We start from the raw sequence: 20,310 nt of genomic DNA, 5'->3' as shown, positions 1-20,310 counted from the left end.
CTCCCAGTAAGCCAACACTAAATTTGGTAAGTGTTAGTGCAGGGGGTGCCCATAGCCACCCCCTGCTTCTGGCGATAATAAGCATCTTGAAACATGAATATGTTATTTTCTGACACTATTTTAAGCAGCTCACTTATCAGCCTAATGTTATCCAGCTCAAAATTAGCTACTTGTGATAGTATGTGTTCTACGGCTAATATGCCATAGGTATTGCTAATGACAGTAAATAAATTCTTTACATCTAGTGCAACCATAATATAGTCCTGTCCTTCATTCTGTATAATACACTCATGCAACAATGTTCAAAAATGTTCTGTATCCCTTAATATACTGGGAAATTTTTCTAAAACTTTCTTCAGTGTACATTCTACCCAGACAGATACCCTCTCTGTTACCCAACCCTGCCGGGGGAATATATGATATAATAAAACAGAATTGGCATGTTTTGCTAACAGATGAAAAAAATAGGGAAGGTAGTGGGGGGAACCATTCTTTGGCTTTAGAAGAAATAAAAATTTGAAAGCTCTATTATGTCATGAAGGGAAGACAGAAAAAAGTAGGAACAACTTTACACAATGTGGAGGTACTTGAAAGTGCAGAAATTGAAAAGCATGTGAGTATATTGAGGAGGCAGAATCTTATGTACACCTTGTATCAGAAAAACAATATTGTTTTGATTTGTATGCAAACTGTAGAACAAAGAATGTTGTTTACTTGTCTGTCAAGTAACTGTATGCTGAAAAATAGAATCTTGAACCATTTGTCATCTGTAAGATAAAAACATGAACATAATGCACTCTTCCAGCACATTTCTAAGTATGCAAATCATTAGTTTAAGTTTATGGTTATACAATGTGTAAATAAAAACAAAAGCGGATGTGATTTGATTAATGAGACAGAGTTGAATGAAACTAAATGGATCATTGAGCTAGCAGCATACAAACCCCCAGGTTTAAATGGGGTTACAGCTTTAAGACCTGCGCTAAGAAAAAGGAGGGTGCAGTACTGAATGTTAACTAAGAGCTATATAAAAACTGCAGTTTTATTTGAGTTTTATATCTGAGGAAGGGCTTGGTCCTGAAAGTGCTCATTCTTGTGTTTTTAGTTGTGTTTTAAATAAAAGTTTTGAAGCTGTTCAGCATGGTGGCTAGTACCTGCTTTTTCTTCTTATCCTTTGGAATTTTTTGTGAGCAGTCAGCCTTTGGTGGAGTATCTAAAGTTCTTTTTTGGTTTGGCTTTGCTGGTGTGTCTGAAGACTCCACACATTATGGTAGAACAGCGGGATGCTGGAATGGAACTAGGCCACAGCTCTCATGGTTCATCTACAACCTGGACAGAGAGAGTAAGAAGACATGTGACAACTACAAGTAATCCTTTACTTGCTTTGGATTTACATATACTGTGGTGAATATGTGGTGAGTGATCTAGTTCAAAAAGAAAGGGTGGCCTTTACAAACTTGGTAAATATCTTGCACAATAAATTAATGAAACTAAAGCTACTACAGTGGCAAAGACATCATTTGGAGGCCTGTCTGCAGTTTTGGATAGTTCCCAGAGGCCTTCATGTACTGTGTATGCCTTCACAAGGTGAGTACTTTCCAGAACTTTCAGCCAAATGGCAGCATTTAAATTTCGATACTTGTTTCTTATATATGCATTTACTGCTAGATTTTCATGCTCCACAAGATGATGATTTAGTGAAAGAAACTGAGACATTACAAAAAGATGTAGAGATGGAATATGCTGGTGATTATTATATGAATAAATTGGAAGAGATGTACTGTTTGGTATCTACTTTAGGCATAAAATTGCAGTAAAAAAAAAACTAAGAAATTGATGAGAGACTTTAATGATTTCAAACAGAGCAACATTTTTATGTGGCCTAAAGAGAAATCAGTCCAGGCTGAATCATTTACTTCTCCAGCAAAAAAATAACTGAATACCCCAACCTACCAGGGCAGGGATGCTCATTTTTGTGCATGTAATCGTAATGTTTCCATGACTACTAAGAAGGAGCAGAGCAGTACACAGGTCAGGCCCACCATTCAGCATCCAACTGCAGCATCAGTAGAGCTGACATGAAGGTGGATGGATGACTCTGCCTGTGGGGAAGAGACCAATATAAAACTGATTAATCAACCAGGGCATGAGTCAACTGTTAACAAGATGGGAGGAAAACCTCTGGCTATGGAAAATGAGTTGTCATGGCTAGGAGCATGGCCAAAAGTTTTTGAGATGGGAAAGAGTTCTTTTCCATCATTGCCTGTACCAGTCAAGAAGAAGGGCGAGTGGATACAGAGCCATACGAATCAGAGAGAGGTGAAGAATCGGTGAATATCCACTTGACTGGTGATACTAACTGTAGAATAATACAGATATTGTGATAAAGCCAGTGGGTGAGGGGGGAGCTGTAATAGTAATGAACAAGAGTTTTTGCCAGAGAAAAGTTTTACAACTGCTACAAGATGAACACACTTTCACATGCATATCCTCTGTAATGGTTAGTCATATGGCTGATAAGGTAAAGCAAAGGTTCACAGAATTAAAACAACTGGGGCTAACGTCAGAGGACCTATATACATTTTTGTGGATAGAACATCCAATGGTGCCTATATTTAAAGCACTATCCATGGTACACAGATCTAGTTGACCCCCATTGAGGCCTATTGTCTCTGGCTATTGTCTCTTGCAGGGTGAGAATGTATCTTATCTGGAAAGAATGTACATTGAAGAAAGTTTTATACACATTTCCCAGTATATTAAGGGAAACAGGACATTTTCTAACATTGTTGCATGAGTGAATTATACAGAATGAAGGACAGGAATATATTATGGTTACACTAGATGCAAAGAATATATTTACTGTCATTAGCAATACCTATGGCATAGTAGCCATAGAATACATACTATCACAAGTAGCTAACTTTGAGCTGGATAACATTAGGCTGATAAGTGAGCTGAATAAAATAACATATTCATGTGTCAAGATGCTTGTTATCGCCAGATGCAGGGGGTGGCTATGCGCACCGCCTGCACTAACACTTACTCAAATTTAGTGTTGGCTTACTGTGAGAATGAATTTATATATGGAGGACAATTTCCATGGAAGGACAAGTTAAGATTCTATGTTCATTTTGTGGATGACGTTTTCTGTTATGGAGGGGGGGGTCGTAGATTTACAAAACTTTGTTGACTATCTGGAATCTACAACCACTTTCCTTGGGTTCACTATGCAGTATTCCAGCAGAGTTTAGACTTTTTAGATATAAAATTGCTGAGGGATGAGAATGGAGTTTTGGACATGACCTTATTCAGAAAAAACTGTTGGAAGAACAGCATGCTATCCTACGACAGCATGTATCCAAGGTATACATTCAATGGTATAATAAGAGGGCAGGTTGATAGAATTTCACGTATATGTACGCAGGATACCCACTTTGAACAAGAAATAGACAAATTAGAGAGTAACCTTTGTCGAAGGGATATAATGAGAATAGAGTTAAAGATGTTATTACTAAGAGTAAACAGTGCAGAAGTAATAGGTCCAGGCCATGGTTTTGCCATAGACAACAGGATGAAACATCTGTTCAGTCTAAAGCCTCACAAATGGACAATGTGAGGCTAATGTTAACATACAGCAATAACACAGGGAGAATATGTGATACAATAAAACAGAATTGGAATGTTTTGCTGACAGATGAAAAAATAGGTAAGGTAGTGGGGGGGGGGGGGACCAGTCTCTGGCTTTAGAAGAAATAAAAATGTGAAAGATCTATTATGTCATGAAGAGAAGACAGAAAAAAGAACTTTACACAATGTGCAGGCACACTTTACACAATGTGCAGGTACACGAATGTGCAGAAATTGCAAAGCATGTGAGTATATTGAGGAGGCAGAGTCTTGTGCACACCCTGTATTAGGAAAACAATATTGTTTTGACTTGTATGCAAACTGTAGAACAAAGAATGTTATTTACCTGGCTGTCTGTCAAGCGTGCAGTTCATTCTATGTAGTAAAAACTAACTGTATGCTGAAAAATAGAATCCTGAACCATTTGTCTTCTGTAAGATTAAAACATGAACATAATGCAGTCTTCCAGCACATTTCTAAGTATGAAAATCATAAGTTTAGGTTTATGGTTATACAATGTGTAAACAAAAACAAAAGCGGATGTGATTTGATTGAGACAGAGCTGAATGAGACTAAACGGATCATTTAGCTAGCAGCATACAAAACCCCAGGTTTAAATGGGGTTATACCTTTAAGACCTGCACTAACTAAAAGGTGGATGCGGTACTGAATGTTAGCTGAGGAGCTATATAAAAACTGCAGTTTTATTTGAGTTTTATATCTGAAGGGCTTGGTCCCGAAAGTGCTCATTCTTGTGTTTTTAATTGTATTTTAAATAAAAGTTTTGAAGCTGTTCAGCATGGTGGCTAGTACCTGCTTTTTTCTTCTTATCCTTTGGAATTTTTTATAAGCAGGTAGCCTTAAATGGGTGGACTATCTACAGTTCTTTTTTGGTTAAGGTTATGGGAAGATAGCAACATTTTTTGAAGTGGGTAAGATAAGGTATGTCACCTGGCGATTAATGGAACTGGAGCAACCAAGCTGTAAACTTGGGGTTTCTCAGGCTAGGGTGAACTAGTCCCTGAGGTTGGGACAGGAGATCTGGATCTGGGTCCAGAGTCCATGGACGTTGAAGTAGGAAGTAGGTAAGGCAAAAGAAAGGGGAACAAAACTTGTCGAGGTCAAAATGGGGCAGTGAGAATCACTTTGCTCTTCAACCTTATTGCCTTCTTTAAGAAAAGGGGTATTAGAGGAATGGGAAGAAAGGCAGAGAATGGTCCCGAGGTCCAATCGTGAAGGAGAACATCTCTCGGGGATTTAAGATGAAGTAGCTGCTGCACTTGTTCTGGGGGGATGCAAATAGGTCGCAGCAAGGTTAGCCCCAGTGATGGAAGATCTCCTTCACCACTCTGGGATTGAAAGACCACTTGTGAGACAGGAGGACGCATCTGCTCAATTTGTCTGCTATCACGTTCAAACTTCCCAGGATGTGCATTGCTACCAGAAAGTGGTTTGAAGATATCATCCACTGCCACATTCTGAAACCTTTTCAATAGAAGGGGTAAGATTTGACTCTGCCTTGCTTGTTGATGTACCAGACTGCTGACGTGTTGTCTGACTAAATTGCAATCATTCCTAGAGGGAGGACAGTTTAAAAGGCTTGCAATGCTAAGAACACTGCCCTCAGTTCCAGAAAACTGATTGGCCTCTATTGGAGGCCAAGTGCCTTGAACAGTCCTTCCCTAATAATGCCCCCCCCACCCAATGTGGGAGGCACTCGTGGTCACTATGGCCTGGGGATGGGGTGAAACAAATGGCTGTCCCAAAAGAATTTCCTCGGAGTCACCAAGATACATCCTTCCTGCAACAATTGGTAATTCGGATGAGATGAGACAGAGGATGAGTGAGGATAGTCCATTGGGAGGATAGAAGCCACTGTACAATTCTCATGTGGAACCTTGGTTCCGGAACTAATGTGATGACCGGCACCATGATTCCCAGTGCCTATAGAACTAGTAATGTGGGAACATTGTCATTGGGGAGAATAATGTCTACCTGTGATCTTATTTTCCGCAGTTTGTGAGTAGGGAGGGAGGCTATGCAAGAGGTCATATTCAGGCAGGCTCCTATGAATTCCAATTGTTGGGTCAGACTTAGTTGAGATTTGGTGAGATTCAGCATTATACCTAGATGAGAGCAAATGCGTAGGGTGAAATCTCTTGTCTGTTCGAGTGGATGCCTGGTGGGGAGGTAAGTTGCCAGTCATCCAGACATGGAAACACTTGGAATCCGTGCAGTGTCAGGTGAGCTACTACTGCTGCCATACATTTGGTGAACACCTGGGGGGCTGTGGTGAGACTGAAAGGCAGGACTTAGAACTGATAATGACTGGCTCCCAGCTGGAAGTGGAGGGATCTCCTGGAGTGCTTGTACAGTATTATGTAGTAATATGCATCCTGGAGATCTACAGAGCACATCCAATCATCTTTTCGTATGAAGGGAAGAATATACTGAACTGTGACCATCTGGAATTTTGTGTTGTTCAGAATCCAAAATTGATCTCCAGTCCCCTGTCTTTATTGACAGCAAAAAGATCCTTGAGTAGAATACAGATCCTATCTGGTCTGGTGGGACTTCTGGGATGACTCTTTTTTTCTAGAAACTTTTGAATTTTCAGAGCTGACTGGTCTCTCTGATTGGGTGGAAAATCATGGGTCCATCTTCCTAGTTTTGGGGTAAGTTGAATGGAATATAGTAACCTCTGGTAATGATCCTTAGGCCCAAGCATCTGTGGTTATCTTTTGCCAGGCTGGTGGATCAGGGATAATCTTCACCTGACTGCCTCAAGAGGCAAACAATTGGACCTCCCTTCAGGAGTGCTGGTAGGGTTTCCCTGAGAAGAAATGTCTGGAACAGTGATTTTGTGGGCCACCTCTGCTGCATGGTTGGCGTCTTCCATTATAGCTCCTCTCTCTTCCCCGAGGGGAGTCATTACCACATGTGTCCTGGAAAGACCTTGTGTTTTCTTGAACCACATTTTCCTGCTTCTCTGGTTCCTGTAATAGGAGCATTGGGGAGTGGAAAAACATATGCCCATGGCAGATAGCATTTCTTTTTCATTCACACCTGGCTAAGGTATCTTTAACTTTGGGTTTGGGGCCAAAAAGGGAAGATCCATCAAACAGACCATTGCTGAATGAAGACTTGAATGGCTCTGCAATCTCACACAAGCTCATCCAGGCATGCCTCTTTATGGCTATGCCTAACCTGCTGCCCTAGTCATTCCCTTGGCTGCATGTGCAATAAGCCTCATGGACAAGTTAGATAGACTCCAGGGTGGCAAGCTGGGAGGCTACTTTATTCTGTACCTCTCAGACACAGCTCCCATGAGGGTATCTGAGAGATCCTTGGTCTAGTAAAGTGTGCCATGAAGTTCACCAACTACAAGACAATCTGTCCATCACCCTAGACTCTCAGTTATGGGGATGAACAGTGGAAATCTGATCTGCTAATTCCTTCTTGGTGGCTGTCACACCCACCATGGCATCTACTACTAAACCTTTGTTCCATTGTTGATGGTCCTCTTGAGCTGAACAAATTTTATCTGGTCTCCTAGGGATTGGTTCTACAGAATCAGGGGCTTTCCATGCCCACTGGGCAATCAGTTTAATAAGATCATCAGCTGGTGGGGTCACTCAAGAGGTAGATGGGTGAGCACTAAAGGCTTGCAAGCATACAGACTTCTCTGAAGATGGGTCTTGGGGCTTCCAGCCACCCTTCTGTTTTAATATTTCAAGAATGTCTCAAAAGGAGATGTCTTCTGGGGGTGACTGGGGGGAACCCTCCCTACCATCAAAGTCTGTGTCTTCTGTCACAGATTCCTCCAGGGAATCAAGGTGTTTCCTCTTACATGACCTCTTCTGAGGCACCTCCTCAGTTGGAGCTTCTGTGGAGGAATTAGAAGAGATAGGGCCCTGTATGGGGGTGGGGTGTCCTGCAGCTTTGGTGCTTGCTGTCCGAGTGTGGAGGTTGGCAGAAGCTCTGGACTAGAGGTGATCCCAGAAAAAAGCTCCAATGGGGGAGAAACCAGCTGGTAGCTTATAGAGGCCAAGGTCCTCTCCATAACTTGAAAGGCAGTTCCTCCTGAAGAGGGATGGGAGCCCAGAACCAGGTAGGACAACCTTGGAACCATGGTCCTACCCCACTCCAAAGAAGCTGCCATTGAGGTCAAAGCCAAGGAAGAACCCACAAATGGCATCATGGAACTATGACCCGGGAGTCTATCAGTTCTGAAAAAATATAGAACTCAGGACAGAGACTGTGGCTGAAGACATGAGAGCTGTCAGCACCAGGACAGCCGGAACTGGGGAAGTCAGAGTCACAGTCACTAAAACCACAGTGGTGGTTAGAGGAGGAATGTCTGGTGGAGTCTTTGGAGAAAAGGGCCCATCTCCAGAAGGGAGTGAAATCTGGCAAGAAGTGGAAAGACTCCTTGCCACGAGGAGCTATTCCACCAACCTCACAACGTCAACTTTCATGAAACTCCTAGAGTAACAGACTGTAAAGGCTGAAGGATATTCTGGCCTCTCTAAAAAGGGGTTTGGCTGTTGCCCCACAAAGGGGTCTATCGATGGAGAATACCTGGTTCTAGGAATTGAAAGAAATCATGATTCCTGGGCTAATGGCATTGGGAGGGAAGTGGTTCCAAAAATACTGTTTGCACTATAACTGGGAAACATGAAGGAGAGGTGACTAGAAAAGTTGACGCTGAGGTGGATGGTACTGAAACTTGACATGCCAAGGTAGTCACTATGACCCGAATTGAAGAAGACCATTCCATAGGTTGTTTGGTATCCACCTTCGATTCCACAAAAGTTGTGGGAGCTGAAGGTTTAGATTTCTTAAGTGCTGGACCAGAAGGCAGAGCAGGCACTGAGAGACTCCTCTTTTTAGCATGCTCAATTTTTGAGGAGGGGGATGAAGATGATGAAGACACCTCGGATTTTGCAGTTCTAGACTGACCGGACAAGGCCTCCTCAAAGGGCTTTTTTATCAGAGCTTACAAAACTACACACACACACACACACACACACACACACACACACACACACACACACACACACACACACACACACACACACACACACAAAGTGAGGAAAGAGAGAAGGGCTATCAATGATGGTAAGACAAACACTACTAGATGTAGAAGAAAGGGATAGCATTACCAGCAATGACAGGACAGATACCACACGGTAAGGAGGAAGAAAGTGGATAGTACACTAACTCAAAGAGGCGATATAGATTAAGAGAAAAACTACCAGAAAAATATATAAGTAAACTTAACTGGGTAGGAGAAGAAAGGCTTTAGAAAATCTCTAATAGCATTAGAAGAAATAATAAAATTTTCACTTAGCTCAAGTTGTGTTCGGCTGACGTGTTTACGAGAAAAGCGACAAATGAAAACTGGGGTAGGGACTTAGGAGAGGCATTCTGGGTAGGGACTTGACTCAGTAGTTTTTGCTTCATGCGAGCTCTTGTAAAGGCCGGGTCGGTTCAGAGACTCAGAAACAAATCCCATATGTCAAGGGTAAGTGAAGACTGACATCAGATCTGTTATTTCATGCCTGATAAAAGTACATTAAGTCCATAATCCAGAATGAAAAAGAAAACTTAATTCAGCTTCCTGTGCTATTTAGAGGTTTCTGAAATCTCAACCACATTCCCAAACAGAAAAGGAAGAGTAGCAGCAGACTTGTTTACGTCCTCCTAATAGCTGGCCTGCTAAAACAGAGTTCCATTCCAAGATTAAAAAGTGCAGACCTTAGTAGGAAGCAGGGGGGTTAATAACAATGAGCAGTTCTAGTCTGTTAAAAGTATAGTTATAAATTAAAAAAAGTAATAAAATATATAGCTCCTGACATTTCTACTTCTAAGAAAATGTTGACCTTCTGACAGCTCTCATCAGATTCAGAAACAGTCTCACCCCATTTGAAAAAATAAAAGTAGGATGCATCAGACAACATTCCCTCATTCTCTCATAGTACTGGAAAATCCAACTTGTTCTTGATTCTTTTACTCAAGGGTTAAGTCAGAAAAGAACCAAAATATCATCTGTTATACACACTTTACCCTGTTTCCAAAGCTGGAAGTACCAATGAAGTAAGTTTAAACTTTTCAGTGCTAATATTTTTCACTAAGAAGCCAATAAACATCACATATTTATGCTTCATAAATTAACCAGATTTCTGTCCTTCTTCATGTTCTTGGAACCTTATTTTCTCATTTCACCAACCTTTGTCCAATCATGGTAAACTTTCCAAAAAGAAAAAAAAATAGTAATAATTTAAATGTGTTTCACTTTAAGTGCCATCCGTTGGTTAGAAATTGCTGGACTGCAAAGTACATTGGGTAATGTCGACAATGTCGAATATGGATGTGTCGACATTACTGTTTTCGTCATTTTGCCTTGGCGATGTTTTTTATTTTCAGTATTTTGTTTTGATTAAGTCATCACTCGATTTTCAGAAAATAGCCATACTAAAAACTGAATTCCTGACTTCAAAAATCTATAATCAAATCCATCCTTAGATATTCCAGCTTCATCTTACTCTTACTAAGTGCCAAAAGAAAAAAGAGAGAATTGGAAACACTCTAAAATAACAAGTTGTTTAATTCAGAATTGCAAGTAAAACTTTCAACTTCAAGGCTTCCTCAGGCAAAATGAATACTATCAGTCAAACAGTTTTGTTTAAATGCATAATAAAAAGTCACATGACTCAACTCACAGCCTCAGATGCAACATATTTAAATACAGTTTTAAAGTAAAACTATCATTAGGACCAGGTGGTACATACGCTCTCATTCGTAATATCCATCTCATCTCCTCATTCTCAGTTAAAAGTTTTATATTTCCACCCCTCAAAGGTCTATAAATCACTTTTAAAATCATAAACTTAAAAACATGTTGACCGCCCTTCTCAATGATGTGCTTACTAAGGGCATTAGTAATTACTCTATGTCTAATTTCACTCTCAAATGCTTCTCAAGAAACCTAGATAAGGGTTCTGCAATCCACCCACGAGCAGACACAATCGGTCTCATGGGTGGATTAACTGGATCCTTATGCAGCTTAGGTATCCCATAAATAACAAGAAGAAGTGGAAAATCCACCGGGTCTAAGGCATTCATCCTTACAGCATCCACACATACAAGTGGATTGCTAGCTGAACTTCTTCCTCGCGATGGCATTCCAATCATCTGCCCAGCTGATGTAGATAAATCATTAGCACTCATAGCCACCTCTCCCTCCGGCGATGATACCATTTCTGGGCTCATATTTATGGTTGACTGATCATTAACTGATATGTGCACAGAAACATCAATACGTTCATCTCGCTGTTCACAAAACGGAGGCGGATCTAACTCGTCTCGACATGCGTGCTGATTGGTCTCAAGTCTCTCCTTCAGCCAAATTAAAATGTTGCCCTTCTCAAAATTCACCAAATCTCTCAGAAGCTTCTTCTTCTTGCCAGCCATCAGCTTTTTTTCAAAAGCTGCTAATTTCCCCAAGGATTCATTTAGAAGCATGCTATGTTCATTCAATTCAGCACTTAAGGTTAAATTGTTATAAAGAGCCTCAGCTTTGGAATGACAATCCTGTTCCATAGGTACAAAAAAAGCATTCATGAGCTCCATATAATAAAACGAGCAGCTTAAATTTATCAACTGCCACCTCCGTAGCAAGTCAGGGTACTTATCCCTGAATGATGGCATTTTCAATATTCGAAAGCTCCTTGGCACAACTTTGTACTTTAAATAAGCATCAAACAACAGCCATTACCATTGCAATCATTTATAAGCCATGAGTGTATGTTCAAAATCTCACAATTTAAGCTTAAAAGTAGAAAGCAAATGTATATATGCACTTTCTTCACCAGTACACTGTTCACAATCTATATTCTCAGTCTCAATCAATGGGTTATCGGGAATGTCCACCAGTTCACCAAATGTTTTAATAGCAGTAGATGTCCTGTTACTCATACAAGGAAAGATATTTTCCACTATATATTCCACTATATTCCTTGAGTGTCTGCCACCAGCCAAAAAAAGATAAAGTCCAAAAACCACAGCTGTGAGGCAGCTAACCAGTTCTCAATCACAAACACAAACCAAAAGAAAAAAGAGAGAAATGGAAATGCTCTAAAATAGCAAGTTGTTTAATTGTTGTTTAATTCAGAATCGCAAGTAAAACTTTCTCCTTTGAGGCCAGAAATGGTATCAGCGCTGGAGGTGGAGGTGATGCCGAACATTAGAGGTGTTTCTCAGGACAGCATGACAACGTGGTCATTGAATAATGAATGGTCGGTCAACGTCACGCCTCCAGGGTCAGCTTCTACAATGGAGGGAGAGGTGGTTATGAGTGCCAATGATTTAACGACATCAGCTGAGAAGATGATTGAAATGCCATCACGAGGAGGAAGTTCAACTAGCGATCCACTTGTATGTGTGGATGCTGTAAGGATGAATGCCTTAGACCCGGTGGATTTTCCACTTCTTCTCAATCAACCCCTCCCGATGCCGAATCCGAGGACAAGGATGCAGAGTTTAACAACCAAAATGATGAATGAGATCACTGCCAAATGTCCTTTCATGAGGAGCCAACTGATCAAATGAGTATGGTGTTTAATTTATCCCAACATGTGCTTACACAAGCAGTTATCTGTGTTAAATAGAGGGTTATCTTTTGCACCTTTGATGGTATATGATATTTCAGAAACTTTGACTGAAGTTAAGTATTTTATACACAATTTAAGTTTAAAAACATTTCACTGATGCCGATCATTATATTGCCAGTGATTTAAAATGAACTAGTACTTTTGTACCACCTAATAATGTTCCTTTGCAGATTTTTGAAAGGATGGTTGAACAGGATGTATATAATTTGTATATAAAAAGTAAAGTACCCTTGTTTTATAATTTGACCAAGGAGGAGAACGCTGCAATTCATTCTTTAATAAACAATCCGGAGCTTGTGATAAAAAATGCGGATAAGGGGGGAGGTGTTGCAGTTATGAGTAAAGGCTTTTATGCTGAAAGAATGATGCTTTTTTTACAAAGTGATGAATATAGTAGTATCACAAGGAATGAATGTAATGGCTTTTGCCTTAAAATAAGGGAAGCGTTGATTTTCTTCATGACAGTGCTAAGCTTGATGACAGGGCATTTAATTATCTGTATGTAGAAAATCCAAAAATACCCGTTATTTATGGGATACCTAAGCTGCATAAGGATCCAGTTAATCCACCCATGAGACCCATTGTGTCTGCTCGTGGGTGGATTATGGAACTGTTATCTAAGTTTCTTGAGAAGCATTTGAGACCTGCTTTAAAAATAAAGGTTACTATCTTAAAAGACACAAATACCTTCCTGCAACAGTTATATGAGTGGTCATCTGGTCAACTTTCTATTGATTCTTACATGGTGACAATGGACGTTGATTTGTTGTTTACATCTATACCCCACACTCATGGTGTTGAAAGTGTAAAAACATTTTCAGAGAGGTTTTCTGATTATGATATTGAGAAGATCAATTTGTTATGTGATCTATTAATGATGGTCTTAACATGTAACGTTTTCATTTTTGGCACTAGTTTATATTACCAAGAGAGAGGGGTAGCAATGGGAACAGCAGTTACAAATACTTATGCAAATATTATCATGTATATGTGGGAAGAGACGTATGTGCTAGCTTTGACTAATCCTTTTAGAAGATGTATTAACTTTTATAAAAGATTTGTAGATGACCTTTTTGTTATATGGGAAGGGAATCAAGATGACTTTCAGCGGTTTGTAATGTACATTAACATTGTTACCACTTTTTTGATGTTTAAACATGACATATCCAGAGATCACATTACATTTCTTGATGTAATCTTAACGAAGGATGAGCAAGGAATATTGCATACTGAATTATACAGAAAAGAGGTTAAGCGTAATAGCTATTTACATCGTGACAGCATGCAACCTCCTTTTGTATTTAGAAATATAGTAAAGAATCAGATGCAGCGTGTAGTCAAATTAAATACCGGACATGATAGGATGTGTGAACAGCTGGATATCATTGCCTCTGATTTTATGAATAGAGGCTATTCAGAATCTGAAGTTTCTGTTGCTAGCAGAAGTATTCAACAATAGAAACAGATTAATGGGCTTCAGCCTTATTTTGGTGCTGTGAGTCAGGAGAACATTAGAGTAAGACCGCAAGTTAATAAAATGAGATGTATGTTGACTTATAATAGGAATACTGAAGCAGTGAAAAGTATTATTAGGCAACACTGGCCAATTTTGAGGGACATTCCTGGGCTAAAGGGAATTGTTGAAGACCCACCAGCCTTTGGATATAAGAGAAAGAATACTCTGAAACACATGTTATGCTATAAGGAGCAGCCAAAAGATTTTTTTAAGGTAGGCAATGGGAAACATGGCACTTTTAAGTGTGGAAATTGTGTTTACTGTATGCATATGTTTACAGGGAAGTCTATAAAACAATAACCAGTGACAGGTGGCAAGTTTATGTTGCACGCATATGGGAATTGCGACATGAGTAATTTAATATATTTAGCCAAGTGCGATACCTGCGATGCTTTTTAAGTGGATATGACGAACAGGAAATTTAAAGAGCATATAGCCTGTCACTTGAATGAAACTAGACATAGAGTAGTTACTAATGCCCTTAGTAAACACATCATTGAGAAGGGCGGTCAACATGTTTTTAAGTTTATGATTTTAAAAGTGATTTATAGACCTTTGAGAGGCGGAAATATAAAACTTTTAACTGAGAATGAGGAGATGAGATGGATATTACGAATTCGAGTGTATGTACCACCGGGTCTTAATGATAGTTTTACTTTAAAACCTTATTTAAATATGTTGCATCAGAGGGTGTGGGTTGAGTCATGTGACGTTTTATTATGCATTTAAACTAGATTTTTAACTGATAGTATTCATTTCGCCTGAGGAAGCCTTGAAGGTGAAAGTTTTACTTGTGATTCTGAATTAAACAACTTGTTATTTTAGAGCATTTCCAGTTCTCTTTTTTTTCTTTTGGTTTGTGTTTGTGATTGAGAACTAGTTAGCTGCCTCACAGCTGTGGTTTTTGGTCTTACTAAGTGCCACGGATATTTGTCAAAAGTTTAAACAAATAGCAAGGGGAATACCTGTAGCCTGTAGTAGTGTACATTACAGGTGTTTAAGTACATATCCATATAGTTGAGCCAAATTGAAAATAGGTGATACATCATTTAGATGTACTTTTTTAATAGGCTGATGCATGAATTTAACAACCTTCAGCTGGCCTGTGGCTTAGAATTACAAATTATTTTCCTTATTTATAAGTAAATTACGAAAATTAATAATAGTAAAACCTGCAGTTGGTCTGTGCCTTCAAATTACAGAAAGTTATATGGTGACGCATGATGAGAATAAGAAGATAAGTAAATATTAGAGGTTAATCCTATGCAGCACTTAAAAAAATGGAAAAATACACAGTAAAATCTAGACTGAATTCGACTTAATTCCATAAAGTATATTAAGCAAACTATGAACATTATATGCAATACATATATTAATACATTTTTGGAGGGTATATGCTAAAATCTAAAGTATGAGAAGTGTAGTTATATGTTGTATAATATATCCTGAAGATAGCTTAAGATGGGATCTGACAATCTGTCATCCCTGAAGCAATTGCATTTGTGTTCATTTCCTCTGTGAGATTTTATTCTTTCTTGATTTGATCATGTCAGTGATTTATCTAATATACATGATGGCCAATAATCTACCACTGTCAAAGAGCAATACTGGATATTACTTTATATAAGCATATAGAAGTCCAGTAGATGATATGGAAATCTAGCCCACCAAGGATGCTTATTCTTTTTCTGCTGAATAAACTAGTTTTTATTCAGTGTACGGATTATTTGTTATCACCATGTTTCCTACAGTTATCTCACATGATACATTTAAATACCTGTACCACAGGTCTACATCACATAGTCAAAGTCTTATAACTTCGAACATGTAATGTTCGAACCATTATGCTCAAAGTTACAAAACTTCGACTATGGATAAAAAAAAAAAAACAATGGAAAACAAAATAAACTGCGCCCCTCACACCCCCCGCTACTTAAATATACCAACTCTGAGATCGCACCCCATTGAACAAAATGGAAACCTCCGCTTATGAAGATTTCTATTCAAACGCTCAAACTTTTACAAATTCGAACATATGATCTCGACCATATGAGGTTTGAACTTGTAAAAGTTCGACTACATGATAGGAAACTGTGTACCACATCTGCTAAGATGTCACTACATAGAGCCAACACTCTTTTTATAATAATAAAAAAATAAACTATTAAGCCCATACTGCTCTGACACTATGTCACAATATCTTGTTCTCTATTCCCTTCTATATCCTACATGTATACAGTCAGAAGGAAGATATATCCGTTCTGTTTCCAAATGCACAAATACTGAGGACCTCCAGTTTTTCTGAAGACTTTGTATGAAAGACAAAACATGTATAGCATTATTCCTGACAGAGAAATGAAAATAAACTTTTCAACTCAGCAGAAATATGACAGAAGAAAAGCCTTTGAATGTGATACATTACAGTTTTTGCACAATGTACACTTTAATGTTGCAGTTTTACTTACTCTTTGCCAACACTAGTTTATATTAAAATATTAATAATATCTTCTTAAATATATGGCCAGAACTATAAGAAAATAAAACAGTAATACTTACAAAACAACAAGCCTGGAAAGATTTTTAAAGGCATAGTCTGGTATAGAAACTATTTTGTTGAGGGCCAGAGTCATAGCTTGTAATGATGAGAGACCACTTAAAGCCTTGACTGGGATTTCTGCCAGGGAGTTGTCATCTAGCCATAGATGTCGAAGGGAGACCAAACCATCAAAGCTGCTTGGTGGTACATAGGATATGTGGTTGGCATCCAAACGTCTGGCAAAACAGAGAAGACAGATGATAAAAAAAAAGAATTCTCCTTTTAGAAGATATCAATACATTAAATGTAACACAGTTTTGGTTAGAGGCAGTGAAATAAAGCATAATATACTTTCCAAAAAGTATAATTTTGTTTGCTAGAATAACATAGCAGTTCTTATAACACATTTCTAAGGATACTGTTTTTTATGAGATGTTAGTAGCTGTCAAAGGATTCCTTTCTTTTCTGTATATGAAAAATATCTCATATAGATTTGCAGTCCATATGAAAGATGCTATTTTGTAATGATCTTGAATTTGAAGTATGCTGTTGTAAGAGGTTGATTTGGTTTGCTCTGTTACAGTCATAATGCTTTTTTTCTAGCTCTCTACAGCTGTCTATCAGCTGCCACCAGCTCCTCTCCTTTTTCATCGGGTCTACTGGGCTCACCACAGCTTCCTCTGGGTCGTACCTAACCCATATGCAGGACAAGTGAGGAGATCAAGGAATCTGGTGTAGTGTCATACTGTTGCCAGCAAGTGGTTTCCTGTTCAGCCCAAGTTTCCCCTCCTACAGCATTTTATATCCAGCGGTGGATGTGCAATTGGGATGTGATGGCACATTGTCTCCCCTTTATGATTTAGCAAATGTTTCCCACATACTCCCCTTAAAGACAATGCTTCACTGCATATCCCTGGCCTCTGCCATAGGCTGTCCATGAGGGGTGCCCAGGTATCCTTCCTCCACCACAATGGATACTCCTATTTTTCTCTGCCAGCATCTCAGACACCTGAGCTGTTGATCAAACCTGGGTCACCTGAGCCATAATTTAGGCTTTATATGTCTATGCCATGGTGTTGGCTATTACAGCTGCATTGCTCTGGTTAGAAGCCTCTTAAGGCTTTATGGTACATAGAGCACACTGATTATACTTCAAAACTGGCAAATAGAGACATTTTTTAATCATTTCCTTATGCCGCAGAAGAGCGTTTTGAAGGTTATATGCTCTACTGTCATGGCTCAAAACACAGACCAGCCATCACTGAACAGTGTTGGCAAGCTTTACCACATTCAGACGCTGTTATACTTTTCATGCTGCAACAAAGTGAAAACAAAGGTGTGGCAAAGTGCAGTGTATAATGCTCGTGGTCCATAAAAGTTACACTTCACTTCAGGTCATTGTCTGTGTGGCACTGCTAAGTGTTTCAACACATCTCTCTCCTACATTTTTATTCTTCTAATTCAAAGTACATCAGAGCAGCTAAAGCTCCATGCACTATAAAAAATATGATCATAGTATCCTAGTTATCTATTCACAAAATGCAGGTCAATATTCATGTCCTCAGCTTTGCTATCAATATGGATTTCTTGAGACCTATTTCTTAAACGGATCCTGGTTATGACTAGGGGCATGATCCTGTTCTTCTACATCTTGCTTTTGGACTCTGTCTTGGTTTATCACAAACTGGTATATCTCTCATAACAATAACTTTGCTTTGTATCATTTGTCCATATCTTAACTGGAAGTCCACCCATTTTCTCATTATGTCACATGTCCATTGGGGTAGTAGCCCTCTCCTATTTTAGCATAAAGCAGACAGTCAGCTAAGTTTTGAAGTGGAAAAAATTAGTATCAGAGCAGATTGACTGGTTCACTTGAACCTTTCAGCATTTATATGTAAGAATATTTAATTATTTAGTTGCATACCAGCAGGCTACTGTAGCTAGGATAGGCAATACATTTGGAAAAACACCACATTAAGTTATTAACTGCTTAGATGAGCACTAGAGCCTCTGCCAATGAACTCTTTCCTGGTTCAGCTGTAACATCACCTTCCTAACTGTTGTTTGGGAAAGTTTAATATTTGATTTAAAGCACTGGGACCATTTTCATTTAAGGTGTGACTTAATAAAGCATGGCTTTATGGGGGCTTCATCATAACGATATTAGTCTTGCTGATAATAAGCATGGTTAAACATATTTTCTTCTTTCTTTCTATAGTTAGAAATTTTATAAAGAAATTGTTTTTTATTTTTATAATGATGTAGACAATTGCTGTTAGCATTGACCATCATATCTGTTTTAACAAGTACGTTCAGAACAAATGTTCCTCTGTTTTTATTTATCACAATTTTACTGACACTGTATACTTATTAATTCCATCCAGTACCTTGTTTTACTAAATAATCCAAACAATAGGACTCCTGCAGAAAATATTAAGTAATTAATATCAGCATTGTAGAGAGTATGGTGTTTTCCATGAGTGATATTGATGAGTTGAATTCAGGGTGAATACCTGGAAGATTAGTTTTGTGAACATATATTATTTGTATTCTTCCTCATCTGACAAGTACACTAGGCATAACTAATTTTCAGTAGGCCACATGAGCATTATAGTAGGTAAGTGGTTTGCTTGCAAAATATGCAATAAAAGTTGCAAAAATCAGCTTGGTACTGCTGAACACAGCTCAACAGCAGTCTGCAACCATATCCTCTAAGCTATACTGCTAGAATATTGCATTTACAAGATATTTTCAGGAATGCTGAGGAAATAATCCTGCCCCTCAGAGAATATATGCAAAGATCAAGCCCACAATACTATTAGCAGCTAGCATTCAAAAGCAAATACAGACCATGTATAGAGAGTACAGTAGATTTTGTGCTGGATGGACAGAAGATAATTTGCAAAGAAAAGTCTAGCAAACTGGACATACATTTTGCAGAGTTCTGAGGGGTCATATATACTTTGTAATGATAACATGAAAATTATTGCAAATATCTGAAGGTAGATGATGATAGTGTCAGCAACCAGAAAACAATGTTAGAAAAAAAAAACACAGAGAGATAAAAAGAGATGCTTCTTTGAGTAGGAGCTGGAAGAAAAGGGAAACCCCTTGTATTTTTAAATTGTGACATGCTTCAAAAAAGGATGGGACATGTGACCATGTATTATGGAGTAACAGGGGAAACTGCAAGCCCAAATGATTAAGAATGCTGTTACAAATGCTGAGAAGTACCAATTTTCTGACAAGGGCTTTACAACTTAGATTTGAAAAAGGACAATTTGGGTTTGTTCTTCTACATACTGCCAATTCTTTGGGTTGTGTGAGCTCTACAATGGAAGAAACTTATCAATTAACAGTTCAGGATAATGCATGGAGGTACAAAATGTGTAGGTTCATTTATAGTGAGGAGTAGCTAGTGAGTTGCAAGGTGAATTGCCTGTTGTTGAAGGTGTGGGGTTTAGAATGATGTAATGACATGAGTCATGGTGCAGCAGCAGCTATGAAAGCGTGGAACCTCCCCTGCTGTCTCAACTTTTTTTGTTCAATTTAACAATATACTTGAATGAAGTATATATTAATAATTGTTTTTCTGAAGCATTTTATCCAGGTGCCTTATGTCTACTTATTTCAGAGCTTGTTGGGCATATCCAGTTATTATGAAGAAAAAGGGACAGCACAAACCCGGGTATTTGTCTGGTCAGCAACAGTTATGAAAACACAAACTGGTTACCAAGAAGGGCAACCATAAGCCAAATGTTTTACAGCCACAGGATATTGGGTCTATATTATTTCTTCAACAGCTTAGGTTGTCGAATGCTTAATGATCGACACCTAAGCGTCAAAGTTTCAAAATCACGAAGGCCATATACGCAAATTATTTCCTCAGGAAAGAATTCACTAGGCCGTCTGGAAATAAAATTAAGTTTTCAACCTAAATATAGTGGGGG

The 20,310-nt window shown here is 38.8% G+C and overlaps 1 protein-coding gene across 3 annotated transcripts in view; it reads right to left on the bottom strand.

The window, feature by feature from the left end:
- The window catches only part of LGR5 (leucine rich repeat containing G protein-coupled receptor 5), a 1,626,452-nt gene that overhangs the window by 671,115 nt on the left and 935,027 nt on the right, over positions 1-20,310 (bottom strand). For all 3 annotated transcript variants that reach the window (XM_044087987.1, XM_044087988.1, XM_044087989.1), the window contains exon 5: positions 16,378-16,593. In XM_044087987.1, the coding sequence (XP_043943922.1) occupies positions 16,378-16,593 (216 nt within the window). The remainder of the gene's footprint in view (positions 1-16,377; positions 16,594-20,310) is intronic.

This window comes from Protopterus annectens, chromosome 11.part0 (assembly GCF_019279795.1).
Source record: "Protopterus annectens isolate FY-2018-M chromosome 11.part0, PAN1.0, whole genome shotgun sequence".
Taxonomy (NCBI): domain Eukaryota; kingdom Metazoa; phylum Chordata; order Ceratodontiformes; family Protopteridae; genus Protopterus; species Protopterus annectens.
This window is presented reverse-complemented; position numbering and strand designations above follow the sequence as displayed.